Source organism: Dunckerocampus dactyliophorus, chromosome 7 (assembly GCF_027744805.1).
Source record: "Dunckerocampus dactyliophorus isolate RoL2022-P2 chromosome 7, RoL_Ddac_1.1, whole genome shotgun sequence".
Lineage (NCBI taxonomy): Eukaryota > Metazoa > Chordata > Actinopteri > Syngnathiformes > Syngnathidae > Dunckerocampus > Dunckerocampus dactyliophorus.
This window is the reverse complement of record NC_072825.1, coordinates 2,816,196-2,830,952: the sequence shown is the minus strand read 5'-3', so window position 1 is coordinate 2,830,952 and position 14,757 is coordinate 2,816,196. Positions and strand designations below refer to the sequence as shown.

At 42.9% G+C, this 14,757-nt stretch overlaps 1 protein-coding gene across 3 annotated transcripts; it reads right to left on the bottom strand.

Moving 5' to 3' along the window:
- Positions 1-264: 264 nt before the first annotated feature.
- On the bottom strand, positions 265-14,452 carry tcaim (T cell activation inhibitor, mitochondrial). 3 transcript variants are annotated; one of them, XM_054782926.1, is made up of 11 exons: positions 14,373-14,452; positions 13,919-14,158; positions 11,418-11,550; positions 10,508-10,658; positions 10,176-10,431; positions 9,095-9,217; positions 6,984-7,081; positions 5,425-5,516; positions 5,117-5,349; positions 3,376-3,507; positions 266-3,229 (listed from the first exon to the last, which is right to left on the bottom strand). In XM_054782926.1, the coding sequence occupies exons 2-11, from the start codon at positions 13,951-13,953 to the stop codon at positions 3,004-3,006; spliced, it is 1,479 nt and encodes a 492-aa protein (XP_054638901.1). In that variant the 5' UTR covers positions 13,954-14,158; positions 14,373-14,452; the 3' UTR covers positions 266-3,003. The 3 variants fall into 3 exon arrangements, with proteins under 3 accessions (XP_054638902.1, XP_054638903.1, XP_054638901.1); XM_054782927.1 differs by lacking the exon at positions 13,919-14,158 and having other exon boundaries at positions 265-3,229; positions 14,373-14,414; XM_054782928.1 differs by lacking the exons at positions 13,919-14,158; positions 14,373-14,452 and having other exon boundaries at positions 265-3,229; positions 11,414-12,155.
- Between the last annotated feature and the right edge of the window lie 305 nt (positions 14,453-14,757).

Below are 14,757 nucleotides of genomic sequence, written 5' to 3'. Positions count from 1 at the left end.
TCAACTCTTAAACCACAAAAATGAAAGGATGCAACTTTGCCACCTTGTAAAGATATGCTAACAATGGCAAGAAAAGGCTGCATCTCAGCTAAAGCAACTTCACTCTTTGCTTCCCCCCCCCCAAATATTTCAACTTTCTTCTTAAATAATCTCTGTCATTTTTCTTCAGGTAATATTATGATTTTATTCACACGTTATAACTTTTTTGCCAACCTAATTTTCCAAAAATTCTTTAATATTATTTCACATTTCAAAAATGACATTATTTTTCCTCAAAATTCAAAATATTAGTTCTTTTCATAAAATCGGGACTTTTTTTCTTGTTACAATACAACATTTTTCTCAATACTTTAACTTTACATACAAATAAAATCTATAATTAGAGCCAGTTTCAGTAATATATGATGGGAAAGCAATCCCACCATTGACCCATTTTTTTAAATATCTGCCCCTGAAACATGACTTAAATGATATATTGTCATCACTGCATCAAGCATGGCCAAGAAAACCATTCTCATCAACTGGAAATTGAATTGAAATTGAACACAGCCCTTTCCAAAAAGCTCCTTAGATCATATACAGTAGCTACTGAGAGACTGGGCCCTCCTGCTCGGCTGCCGCGTGGGATCGTCTGCTGTGGGGCGTGTGGGGGTATCCCCTCGGTGGGGGCACGAGTGCTTACCTACCATCTCTACGAGGGAGGGTCCATGGTGTTTGGCGGTTTGGGGGTCCTGGCGGGCCGGGTAGGTCCTGTGGTGTGTCCTGCGGCCCGCAGCTTGCCCGAGCCTGTGCTGTGGTGAGTAGTCTGTCACTCACTAGCACTTCCGCCGTGGGCAGGCTCCCTTCCGGTTGCGGGGGTGTCTCTGGGCCTGCTGGTGTGTGGCCCCCGGGGCCCGTCTGCCCTTGTGGGGTGTGATCTCTCGCCGGTCTCAGGGGTTGGCTGTCCTCCAGCCTGCTGGCGCCCTGTTGGGATTGCCTCTCTGCGGGCCCTTGCTGGTCTTCCCGGGGGGAGGGCTCTGTGGGCTGGTCTTTGTGCTGCCTGCCGCTTGCTCGGTGGTGGGAGGCAGTCCCTCTCCTTTCATGCATTCTCAGTGACAAGTACACACTCACACATACGCGCACCTTCATACAGTATACATGACGACTTGCACACATACAGAGATACCTGTACATACGTACGTCCCCACATGACTCACTGAGTTAACCAGGGTGTTATTATGTTCTTGCTTTCATTACAGTGAAATATAATATAACTATAATATGATTATAGTTTTATAGTCATTCTGATCACTATCATAGTTAATCATTTCATCACTACTATTACTACTAATACTGTATGTGTGACAGTTTCAATGCAGTTTTATCATTGTGGTTGTTGATGTTATTTTGTCCTTTCCGTCATGGTTTTTATAGCCGTCAGACATTTGCTGATGTAGTCCTGTTTGTTTCTGTTGTTTTGTTATTGTTGTCGCAATTGCTGTTGTCTTTGTCTCTCTCTTTTTTTTGTCCCCCTCTTATCCCCACACTCCCCTCTCTGTTTTCTTTTCTCTTCTTCTCTATCCCCTCCTGCTCTGGTCCGACCGCTTCAAATTTGCATAACAACAAAACATCCAAGTCAAAGACATTCTGTATAACAGGGGAAGTGTATCTCACACTTTTCCCTGGCAGAGTAAAAGGGCATTTAGATCAACAAGACTATCTGCCTAATGGCTGGACAGGACTAAAAAAAAAAAGTCATGTCTTAATCGAGTGGCAAGTCTTTGATGATATTGTCGAGTCAAGTCCAAAGACATCAAAATTGTCAGTCCAAGTCGCATGACTCGAGTCCACAGGTCTGGTATCAGGTATCGATGTAAGCATTAAGTAGGACTACGGAAGGTAAAAGTACAGGTGACCCGTACATGTCAAATTGTTGTTTCAGAGCAGCCAAGATGATATTTTCAAGTGTTCATTAGTCAGTAAAATAAAAGGTGCAGCATGTGAAGCAGGAAATGCTACAAGCCAGGCCTCTAACTTCCTGTTCGCAGCATACTGACGCCTCGCACAAAGAACCAATCAAACACCTTCTTCTCCACCGCTACGGGTTGCTCCTCAGTCGCCGTCATTTGAAGTTCGTCCCGCCCCCTCAGCTGCGTCGCCGAGGTGGAGTCTGTTGATGAGTGTAACATCCGGGTAGTACGGTGTACTGCATTCAGCCGTACGCACTCATGCACTCAAGACTCAAGTGTGCGCACGAAAGTGTGTGCGATACGGCCAGCATGTCTCCACAACACACACAGCTCTGACTGCCATAGGTTAGTTAGTCTGTGGGCCGTTTAATTGGACTTGTTGAAATCATAATCAGGACATCAAAGTATATGATTGGGAAAAGCCTACCGGCAGTAATCCCTCGCCACTTTGCGCTTGAAATTCCGTGGCTTCACTCTATCCCGGTTTTTCAAAGACGTTCATCAATAAATCATGTTGCTTTGTGGCTCAACGCGGCCAAATATAACAAATATAAGGCGTTCAGAAGATGCACTCAAAAGCGTGATACATAGCAGAGCATTCCACAGTGGTCACTAGGTGTCAGTAATGTTGCTGTCATGTTGGTGAGACATGAATGATCTTAAAACAGGCACAATGATCCCTAACACGGGCTACTGTTGGAGCTACAACTCAACTCTGACCCCCCACCCCCCCTTCAGTGAAGACTCTTGATGGTAAAGACGGTGAGGAGCGGAGGGGGTTGCCGTCGTCGTACTTCCAAAGAGTTCTTTCTTTGAATTCAATACAGTTTCTCACCTTCTTCATCAAATTGCTGGCATTGGCAGCTTCCTTCGGGCCAACGCAGTCATTCTTTGTTTGCTTTCAACACTGACATGGCTCCTTCTTGAGTTCAAGAATGACGTGCTTATGTTTCAAACATTCCTACGTGGTCTTCCTGAATCGACTGACCGTTAAACGTTTCCTCACAAGCGCCAGTTGAAAACCAACAGGATTTTCGGTACCTTGTGGACGGACTCAACCTTTCCAGTCCCACGGGATGCTGAGGTCCCCGTCCTGCGTCACGGAGTAGAAATGGGAAACACGGACGTGGAGGCCCTGCATGAGGGGCGAGCGCTGGTCCAACAACCTTCCACAGCAAAGGATCATCTGACTGGAGGTGACGCTGGGCTCCTTGGACAGAGTCCTGAGAGAAAGACTCTGGAGACACAGCTTCATTACAGCCTCTTCCTCGGTCAGCAACCTGTGACAGAGTTCATGAAGCAGTCAGTATGAGCTCTGGTCTACTTATGGAATCAACATATTTCAGTCGGAACAAGAAAACGTGTAAGCATCCTCTTGCTTTGCACATAAAGCTAATAAAGTCTAAGTGTGCGGTATGTGACTCACAGTTTTGTACGCTGAGTTTGTTGTCTGGCCTTGGAGGCGTGGTTCTGGAGGAAGGCCTGAAGGCTGGGAAGGTCACAGTTGGTGGGTATGATGAAGTGCCCCATCTCATGAAGACTGGGACTAGACCACTCCCTGGGAATGATGATACAAGAGACCAATCGTGTATTCATTGGAAAGCTCTAAGCCAGGAATGGACAAACTACGCGCCTGTTAAGCTTCTTAAACCGGCCCAAACAACTTTTGCAAATTATTTCATTTAACGCCAAAGCTGTCGACGAGGATTTGCAATTTTCCAGTCCCAAAGGTTGGTCGCTAGCGCCCTCCTGTATGCAGTAGTGTGCTGGGGGAGCAGCCTGAATGAAGGGGGACGCCACACACCTGGACAAACTGGTGAGGAAGGCGGGCTCGGCCATTGGCACTGAGCTGGACAGCCTGACATCTGTGGCACAGCAAAGGACACTGAGGAGGCTCCTTTCCATCACGGACAACCAGCATCATGCAATGCACAGCATCATCTCCCAACAGAGGAACACTTTCAGTGGCAGATTACTATCACTGTCCGGAGAAGCAAGCTTTATATGACGACGTTTGGCAGAAAAATTAGATTTTATCAAACACACGGGTTGTTTCTTACTATATACTTTGGTGTTTCGCTGGGTCGTTGGTCGCATTTTTGCATGTTTTGATTGCAAACATGTGGCGAAGGCCAAGCCACAGCTGATTGAAGCAGGGAGGGAATCATCTGAATACGTCTAAGTAGGAAAGACAGCTCAAAAAAAAAGAAAAAAAAAAAAGTGGCCCAAAGATGGAGTCATAAACAGCGCGCACAGCGACCACTCTCGTCACGCTCGCCATGTCAGAATAACTGCTCATTTATGGCATCAAATTAATGCCAAAATTTACATGCGTAAAAACCATAATCAGCATGCATGAAGACCACTGTCCTCATGTTCGCGATGTCTGAACAATGCAATGCTAACATGCTAATGTTAACATTAGCAACAACAAGTCTTTCTATGAGTGTCGATCTATGAAAATGGCTAAAAATGCTACTATGCTAATGTTAGCATGCTAGCAATGCTAATGTGAACATTAGAATGCTAATACCTAGTATAACAGTGCTTTGTCTTTCTATAAGTCTACCAATGAAAATGGCTAAAAATGCTACCATGCTAATATTAGCATGCTAGCAATGCTAACGTGAACGTTAGCATGCCAAAACCTAGCATGACAGTGATAAGTCATTCTATAAGTGTCTACCTATGAAAATGTTAAAAAATGGTACTATGCTAATGTTAACATGTGAGCAATGCTAACATGTCTTCCTATAAGCATCTACCTATGAAAATGGCAAAAAAATGCTACGATGCTAATGTTAACATGCTAGCAATGCTAACATGCTAAAGTGAGCATGCTAACACCTAGCATGATAGTGTTAAGTTTTTCTATAAGAGTCTACCTATGAAAATGGCTAAAAATGCTACTTTGCTAATGTTAACGTGCAAGCAATGCAGACATGCTAACGTGAGCATGCTAACACCTAGCATGATACTGCTAAGAGTTTGTTTATGTGTCTACCCATTGAACACAAACAGATAAACGCGTGCAAACATATAACCTTTGCGCTGTGCTCAGTTAAAATGTGACTACCAGAAGGTGAATGCTTTTGTCCCCACTGTGGCTCCCAAGTCAGTTTGCCCACTCCTGGTCTAAGCCAAACGTGAAGGACAAGACTGCGTACTTCTCCAGCATCATGGTAAGACCCTCAAGACTTCTGGGGTGTAGACTAAGCCGCCTGGAAATGAGATTGTTGTGGAAGGTGTTGAAGGTGCCGTAGAGCTCGATGATGGGTCGAACCGGTCCCAGCCTCTCTATGTGAACGACCCGGGTCCCGCCCAGGAGGAGGCTGATCCTCTCCTTGAGCCACTCGGTCTGCTGCTGCAGGCGGCAATAGCTGGGAAGCTGCTCAAACAGCTGAGAGGTGCACAAGTGGAGCAGGTGAGCGCAGGGGGAACCAAGACAACAGCAGCGTAAAAGTACTTGAATTACTTTGGTCCACTGATGATGAACATCCATTGTCCCCAACATGACGTGTCCGCAGGCGTTCATCCCCGACTGGTCGGCAAATATGACCGTGTGACCTGTAGGAAGGATGGCACCATCATCATCATCATCATCATCATCATCATCATCATCATCATCATCATCATCATCAGAAATATGCCAAATGGTTTGGATGGCACAGTTGGAAAGATGATCACGTAGACCAAAGTACATTACACTGTTAGAAGACACACATCTGATTCTGTCGTCTTTTTCAGATTTCATTGTACGTTATTTGTACGCATATAGTTAGCATGTTCTTCCTCATTAAAATAATACAAATCACCACAAAAAAGTCTGAATTGTGAGAGAAAAAAAGTCAAAATTATGACATAAAAACTCATAATTATGACAGAGGAAAGCCATAATTATTAAATAAAAAGCCAAAATTATGAGATAAAAAGTCAGAATTATAAGATGTAAAAAATCTGAATTATGGGATAAAAAGTCAGAATTATGAGATAAAATCATAATTATGAGGAAAAAAAGTCAGAATTATGACATAAAAAGTCATAAATATGTAACAGGAAAGCATTAATTAATCAATAAAAAGCCAAAATTATTAGATAAAAAGTACGAATTATGAGATAAAAAATCAGAATTATGAGATTAAAAAATGTAAGAATTACAAGATAAAAAGGTCATAATTGTGAGATAGGAAAGTCAAAATTCTGAAATAAAGTCCAAATTATGAGATAAAAATTGGACATTTTATCTCATAATTATGACTTACATTGGGATATTTTTTTCTTCCAGTGGAGGAAACAAGGCTTCCATTATGACGGCGTATTCGGGCCACATTGAGAAAAATAAAAAAGAGATTTTGAGAAGTCGAAATTTATGAGAAAAAAGTCGTACATTTCTGATAAAACAAAGTCATGAATTTATGAGAATGAAGTCGTAAATTTACGAGAAAAAAAGTGGTAATATTACGAGAATAAAGTGGTCGTCATACCACGGAGTGTTAGGGCCACATCAAAAAATAAAAATAATAAACAATCTGAGAGGAAAAAAGTCATACTAGTACAAGAATAAAGTCGGAAATTTACGTGAAAAAAGTCGTGCATTTACAACTTTATTTTTTGTAAATGTACGACTTTTTTTGTCTCGTAAACTTAGGACTTGTCTCAAAATCTCTGATTATTTTTTTTTATGCAGCCCTAACACTCCTTCGTATTCCATAAATATTTGTTGGTTTGAATGAAAAACATGGAAATGAATACAGCGTTGAGTCTTTTCGGGGAGTTGCTACCATGGCACGTATTAACGTGATGACATGTACAACGTGAGAGTGGTACTGCAGTATACGTAACATGCTGTGTACTGTACGCAAATGTGCAGGAAACAGTCCAAGGTCTTGGCGTCCATGGCGTCCCTGCTACTTGGTTGTAGCACCTTTATGCAGCTTTTAGCAGCAGACATTTCATCCCAGGCTGCGATGCGCACAGACAGATACATGGCGTTGCGTGCAGTCAGCGGATCGTGTTCCCAGTGACGGGTTTTACCTTGTAGGTTGATCATGGCGTCCAGATTCTGCACAGACAATCGGCTCAGGCTCTGAAGCTGAGAGTACCTGTGGGCCACCCCCCAGCTGCGCTGCCACCTGTGCAAGACAGCTGACGTTAGCATCCCATGCGCAACATTATGTGTGCTCTACTCTCAACCAAATGGTGACTCTTAGCAAGCCCGACTACGGCTTTTGATGCGGACTCCGCATCGGTCCGTCGTGGTGAAGAGGGAGCTGAGCCGAAAGGCAAAGCTCTCAGTCCATCTACGTTCCCACCCTCACCTATGGCCATGAGCTTTGGCTAGTGACCAAGAGGACAAGATCGCGGGAAATTGCGGTAGGTGAAAAAGCATATTATTTGTATGAACTTTTTGCTCTTTGCTGTTTTTTCCCTTTTTGCTGTGGTTTTCTGATTGAATTTTCCAAATGTTTACACTTTCTTCTAAAATAATCTTCCTAAATTTTCTTTTAATAATATTTGGACTTTATTCTCATTAGAGATGTTGTGATAACAAATTTTGCTGGTCGATAATTGTAGCACAAATTATCGTCGCTAATCAATATTATCGACATTTTTTGAGAAATGTTTTTCATTATAATTATTGTCATGAGCGGTGTAATTCACATTTTAACCACTAGATGGTACTCAAGTATAGTGTACCTGTGCCTGTACAGACCCTGTCTCTGTTAAGAAAAAAAAATAAAAATAAAACCTACACACACACAGTTATGTAGTGTATTGTTAAACTAAGGTAGGGGGTCATATTTGAGCTGGATCGCATATCTGTAGTGGCGGAGTAAAATGCAATGTTGCTGATTGTCCTTCAAAACGTCTTCTTTCACTGGGTTATACAGTTGAGGAATTGCTGTTTGTGACATGTGCACGTACGTTCTCCCAGGCAATTCCTACTGGCTGTCAAACATTTCTAACATTTCCCCAAATGTTGGCCCTTCAACCGTATTGAAAGGTTGCATTTGTTTTGCAATGTAGCGAGCGACGCTGTCTGGGAGCACTCGACATTTTGCGTTGTTTCCTTTTATATTTACTGCGCCGATCAGACACCTCCGTAAGTGTTGACTGTCGGGACAAAGGCTCTGCTGCACATCCACACTGGAGCTGTGGCATTCGGCTTACAAACCATGGCTTTTGTGCCTTCATTCATATTAGCGGTTGCTTGCTAACTTGCTAATTGCAAGTCTGTGTATCCACTCCCTAGTAGCCCCGCCTCCACGTACTGGGACAAAGAGGCTGAATGGCTGACAGGAGGGTTCACTCTCTCTGTTCATTCCACTATAGAACCAATGCACACAGAGTGAACTCTCTTGCCATCCAGCCTGTGTGACACAGACAGACGAGCAGATGAAACACACACGCATACGTGCACATGTCAATCTATCCAGGCCGTCAACATTATCGACCTGTTTTTTTTATCATTTGATTACTCAATGTATTGATTTGTAGTGACAGGCCTAATTCTCATATTATTTGGACTTTACTCCCATAATATTATAACTTCTTCCCCAACCTAATTTTGCAAAAATGGCAACTTTATTTTGTTTTGTTTCTCATAATATTTTGACTTAAAAAAAACCCAATTCTCTCTAATATTTCACCTTTATGCTAATAAAATGACTAAAATATGACGTCATCTTATTAGAGTGTTCAGGTGTGACTTTCTTTTTAACTTTTCTCACTATTTCAACTTTCTTCTCGTAATTATGAATTTATTTTCCTAACATTGTAACTTTTCCTGCACCTTACACGTTTATTCTTTGTTTTTTTCCTCATATTACGACTTTACAAATGTTTTTTTTCTTAAATATTATGCTACTAAAAATGATGTTTTTCCTCATATTATGTTATTCACGTAAAATTCCAACTTTTTTCTCTTAATATTTTGACGTTATTCCTGTAAAATGACTGACTTTTCCATTTTTGCTGTTGCTTTCTTTGTTAGGTTCCTTGTTAAATTCTATTTTTAGAATGTGCCGCGGACCGATAAAAAACAGATGCGGGCCAAACATTGGGCAGCCCTGCTCTAAAAAATCCCCAGCGGTCCCGAGGCCTGTGATGATTTTGGATGTGCGTAAGTAGCAGTGTGGGGGTACCTGATGTCAGCCAGGTCAAATTTTTGGCACAGATCCTTCTTCAAGCGTTTCAGTTCTTCTCGCCGAGGAAGACTGTCTTGGTGCTTCTTTGTCGCCTCGGACTCGTTGTTCTGAAGCCACAAGCTGGCAAAGAAAGGAGACTCCATTATGTGCTGTGCCTCAAAAGGCAGCACAGCCCGCACACTTCAGCAAGCCTTTTATGACATCGCCTATAGCGGGGGTTCCCAAATGGTAGAGGAATTTATGACGGCATTTTGTCAAGGAAATGAGGAAGACCATGGTAACTTCATGCACACAAATAATGCATAAACGTAAAATAAAATATCAAAAAGACCACACAATCAGATATTTCACTTATAACTGCAATGTGTGTACAGTGGTGTGAAAAAGTGTTTTCCCCCTTCCTGATTTCTTACTTTCTTGCATGTTTGTCGCACTTAAATGTATCAGATCATCAAACAAATGTAAATATTAGTCAATGACAACACAACTGAACACTTTATGCAGTTTTTAAATGAAACTTTTTATTATTAAGGGAGAAAAAATCCAAAGCTACATACATGGCACAAAAAATCTTGATGATCCCCAAGACCTTTGGGGAAATACTCAAAAATTGAACTTTTTGAAAGGTGTGTGTCTCATTACATCTAGCGTAAAAGAAAAAGAACCTCATAGGAACAGTAAAACATGGTGGTGGTAGTGTGATGGTGTGGGGCTGTTTTGCTGCTTCAGGACCTGGAAGACTTGCTGTGATAAACGGGAGCATGAATTCTGCTGAAGGAGAATGTCCGACCATCTTTCATTTAAAAACTGCATAAAGTGTTCAGTTGTGTTGTCACTGACTAATATTTACATTTGTTTGATGATCTGAAACATGTGAGTGTGACAAACATGCAAGAAAATAAGAAATCTGGAAGGGGGCAAACGCTTTTTCACGCCACTGTATTTTTATGTCATTTTTGACAAGCTGGATGGATCTATTGGGTCCCGGCCCACCAGTTGAGAACCCCTGGCCTATAGAATTGCTATCTACTGAAAATAAGTCAACACAAGACGCAAGAGGACAGATACGATACGATACCTGAGAGTGGGCTCTACTCTGGTGGCCTGATGAAACTCCTGCTCAGGGTCTCTGAAGCCAGTGAAGGTGTAGTAGCTCTTATCCCACTTAATGGGCCTGTAAAAGGGAACGGTCCCTCCTGATGGACTTTTGGAAGCATGAGCAACGGATTCCAGCGCTTTCATGTGCTCCACGGGCAGACTGCAGGACTTTAACACATTTGTCACTGTGCTCAGAACATCATTTGTATGCAGGACAAAGGTCACTGAACGGAAGCCTGAAAGCAAAGAGGAACGTTTAAAGCTTCTAAAAGCACAAGGTAGACGCTGTGGGAGTGTCAGCAACATCTATACCAGAGGTGAGGAGGTCTTGCTGCACATCACTGCTGTCCTTTGTGTCCCTTACATAAAAGGTGAGCTTCATGGGCTGAACGGAGCGAGAGCCAGGCTTCTGTAGGCTTTCCAAATAGCCGTTTAATCTCTTTAAGGAATTTTCATTCACTTCCTGCAAAACACGTCCATGTCGTGACACAAATATATGACGCACTGACACAGTTTAGCGGCGCTTTCAACAGCACTGCAGCAAAGAGCATGCCACATATCCAATCTGGGACACAACATTACATCAGCACATATCCCTGCTTGGGGAGTTCTGGTGGGCGGTGGGTTTGGTGCATTTGCCTTTTCCCTGTCTTGTCCTTCTATCCATCCACAGCTGCACCGGCCGGGTCCCAACAAGTACAGTACTAGATTAACGTTGTTATTATTGAGTGTCTGCTCGAGTGTCCAGTCAGCCTTTCTACGTTTGGGATTTATAAATGCACAGCCATCAACATGATGTAATATGTCATTTAGTCTTAACAAAGTCATCATTATTTCTCCTTTTCCAGTGAATAGTTACAGTCTGGGATGGATACAATCATCTAGAAAAGCACCATCATGTAGTCCATAACACCCAAGAAAATACACTCTGTTCATAAGCACAATGTCAATTTATTTATCTAAACAATGAAAACAATTGGTCGTTCATTATTTTGTGAAATGCTTCATTTTCTCTTACGTATTTAGAATTGCTCTTTAACCAAGCACAAATATGTTTTTTCCGATTACTCGATTAATCAAAAAGATGTTCAGTAGAATACTCGCTTACTCAAATATTGGATAGTTGCAGCCCCGCACACGCAACACACATTTACAGCAAATCACAAGTACCGTGATAGTGATGATTATTCTTGTACAAGTGATGGAAGTGTGACATACCTACCCGTTCCATGGGGTGCTGACCAAAAAAGTCAGGATGGACAGCAAAGTAAAAGGGTCTGAGGGCGTTGATGGCATCTGCTCCCGACAGTGCTCTCTGCTGGAACAGATGTGTCGCCACGCGTTTTCTTTCCAGCCTACAGACAAAAAAAATCGTGTACAGGCTTTTAAACAAAGCGGCACTGAAATATTACACCACATTAATCCTTATACCGGTACATTCAGTAAGTAAGAGTAAGTTCAACATGGCACCTCATGGCATAGAACTCCCTGAGGATGTGAAAAAAAGAATTGCTGCTTTACGTCAGGTGTGTCCAAAGTGCAGTCCGCGCCTGCTTTTTTATTGGCGTGCTGCACATTCTAAAAATATCATTTAACCAGAAAACTAAAACAAAAGCAAACATTTAAAAATCTGCAGCCATTTTTTTACAAGAAAAAAGTGAAAATATCAAGAGAAAGTGTCTAAGCCAGATTTAGAGAGACTAATCCATGCCTTTGTCTTCTCTCCTAAACCAGCTGCAGTACATCCAGGATGCTGCTGCTCGAGTCCTGACTAGAACCAAGAAATATGGGCACATTAGTCCAGTACTCAGGTCCCTGCACTGGCTTCCCGTCACTCAGAGAATAGACTTTAAATCAGCTCTGCTTGTGTACAAGTCTTTTCATGGTCTTGCGCCAAAGTACATCTCTGACATACACTCCTGATCAAAAATCTTAAGACCAGTTGAAAAATTGCTAGAATTTGCATTTTGCACATTTGGATTTTAATGAGGTTTTAAGTAGAGCTACAATATGCAAAAGCAAGAAGGGGGAGTGAGACAAAAAACACTTTGAAAAAGTAATTTATTGAAAACAACAATTAAACTGAAATAGGCTGTTGATCAGCTGATCAAAAGTTTAAGACCACAGGCTATAAAAGACAAAATATGCTCAAAATTGTCATTTTCTGTCAGGCATTCACACTGTCATGCCCTCCTGATGGCTAAAGCTAAGAAGCTTTCTCTTTGTGAACGTGGTCGGATTGTGGAGCTGCATAAGCAAGGCCTCTCGCAGCGTGCCATTGCTGCTGAGGTTGGGTGCAGTAAATCAGTCATTGTACATTTTTTGAAAGATCCTGAGCATTATGGAACAAAAAAGTCAAGTGCGCTGATGTAACGGATGCCAGCCTGTGAGGCTGTGCGAGTGTACGTTGGTAAACCTCACTCCCTCTGCCTCAAGAGCTGCGCTGAACACGCGGCCGACAGTCCGGGCTTTTAGTCGCGTGGTCAGCGCCCTCGCCTCCCATTACGAAGGTCCTGTGTTTGAGCCCCGGTGCGGGCAGGTGCGAAACAGGGCGGGTTACACTGAGACCGAGGATCCGATTGGCTGTCCATCAAGGCACAGGGCGGTCTTTGACCCAAATTACGGCCCTTACTGCTGCCGACTGCAGTGCAATCACCATCAGACGGCATCTGCGGGAAAAGGGTTTAAAAAACAAAAATCTAATTCAAAGATCTCGTCTCCTTCAACGCCACAAAACTGCCCGTTTCGACTTTGCAGGGAGCATCAAACATGGGACATTGAAACGTGGAAAAATGTTTTATTCTCTAATGAGAAAAAATGTAACCTTGACAGTCCAGATGGCTTCCAACGTTACTGGCATGACAAGGAGATCCCACCTGAGATGTATTCTACCTGGCACAGTGGAGGGGGGTCCATCATGGTCTGGGGTGCTTTTTCATTCAGAGGAACACTGGAGCTTAAGGTGGTGAGGGGTCGTCAAACGGCGACTGCTTATGTGTAGATGTTGCAGCGGGCATCCCTCATGACTGAGGGCCCTCGTCTGTGTGGTACCAGCTGGGTTTTTCAACAGGACAACGCTGCAGTTCACAATGCTCGCTTGACCAAGGACTTCTTCAGGGAGAATAACATCACTCTTGTGGACCATCCTGCATGTTCCCCTCATTTAAATCCCATAGAGAACATTTGGGGATGGATGGAAGTTCATAAAAATGGCCATCAGTTCCAGACAGTTGATGCCCTTGGTGAGGCCATCTTCACCACTTGGAGCAATGTTCCCACTAGCCTCCTGGAAACACTCGCATCATGTATGCCCAAACCCATGTTTGAAGCGATTAACAAGAACGGTGCAGCTACTCCTACTGAGAACATTTTTTGTTCTGGTTTGGAGAGTTTTTTGTTATTTTTTGAGCAATGGTCTTCAACTTTTGATCAGCTGATAAACAGCCTATTTCAGTTTTAACGAAATAAATACATTACTTTTTCAAAATGCTTTTTGTCTCACTTCCCGTTCTTGCTTTTGCATATTGTAGCTCTACTTAAAACCTCATTAAGATCCAAATGTGCAAAATGCAAATTCTAGCAATTTTTCAACTGGTCTTAAGATTTTGATGAGGGGTGTATTATGGCAACAGTTGAACGCAAAGCACAAAGTGAGATAGAGTAATGTCATTTTGCCATTTGGCTTTTTCTTCCAGAAACACCCTTGCAATACAAACGCGTCACCTGATGGTGCAGCGCAGAATGCACTGGACAGACATGTCTGATGATGCTGTTGTTGACAGATAAAACTTCAGCTCATCATCTCTGCAGACACGCCATCAGCAGTCCTGTCATCAATCAGAAGGGGAAGCCGTGTTTCACACTTGATGGTGTGCTGCTTGGTTCAAAACGTGACGACGATGGATGCTGTCCCTTCATCAATCACAAACGGCACCCACAAGCTGCCGAAATGCATTTCAAACACTGCGAAAGACGTAAAGATAATTAGCAACAAGTTCATGAACTCTCCGAGAACATTCGTTCTCCACAAACGTATCCATGACGTCATAGCGTCAATAAATACAATTGCAACATCATGGCGCCGGTTTAGCTCCAATAACGTGTTTATCCCCGCACACTTTCATCGTGACTACATTACAAGCACACACACATTAAAGGTGGGAAATTGGCGACTGACATGAGTGTGCGCAGAAAATCGTCACTTCAGCTGACAGCAGCGGTCATACTTGTTTGTTTGTATTTTGGACTTCCTGCTTTCACTTCTTCTTTACCAAGTGCTCCTTTTTCTAGCGCCCCCAGCTGGACGGGAGGCGCCTGCGGTGATTCACGCCGACTCACCAAGTAAAAAAAACAACATAATTTTCGACTTTTCCCGCATTCACTGCGGAAACTACCGAATTTTGCCCTTCTTTCCCGACTTCCCCTGTTTTAATAGTTTCACGTGTTTTAACTTTAACTAACGAACTCTCCAGTAGTGATGTGCCGGTTGCGAACGAATCGGCTCTAAGAGCCGTTTTTTTTTAATGAACGACAGGAAACGGTTCGCGTGGTTGGGAGCCAAT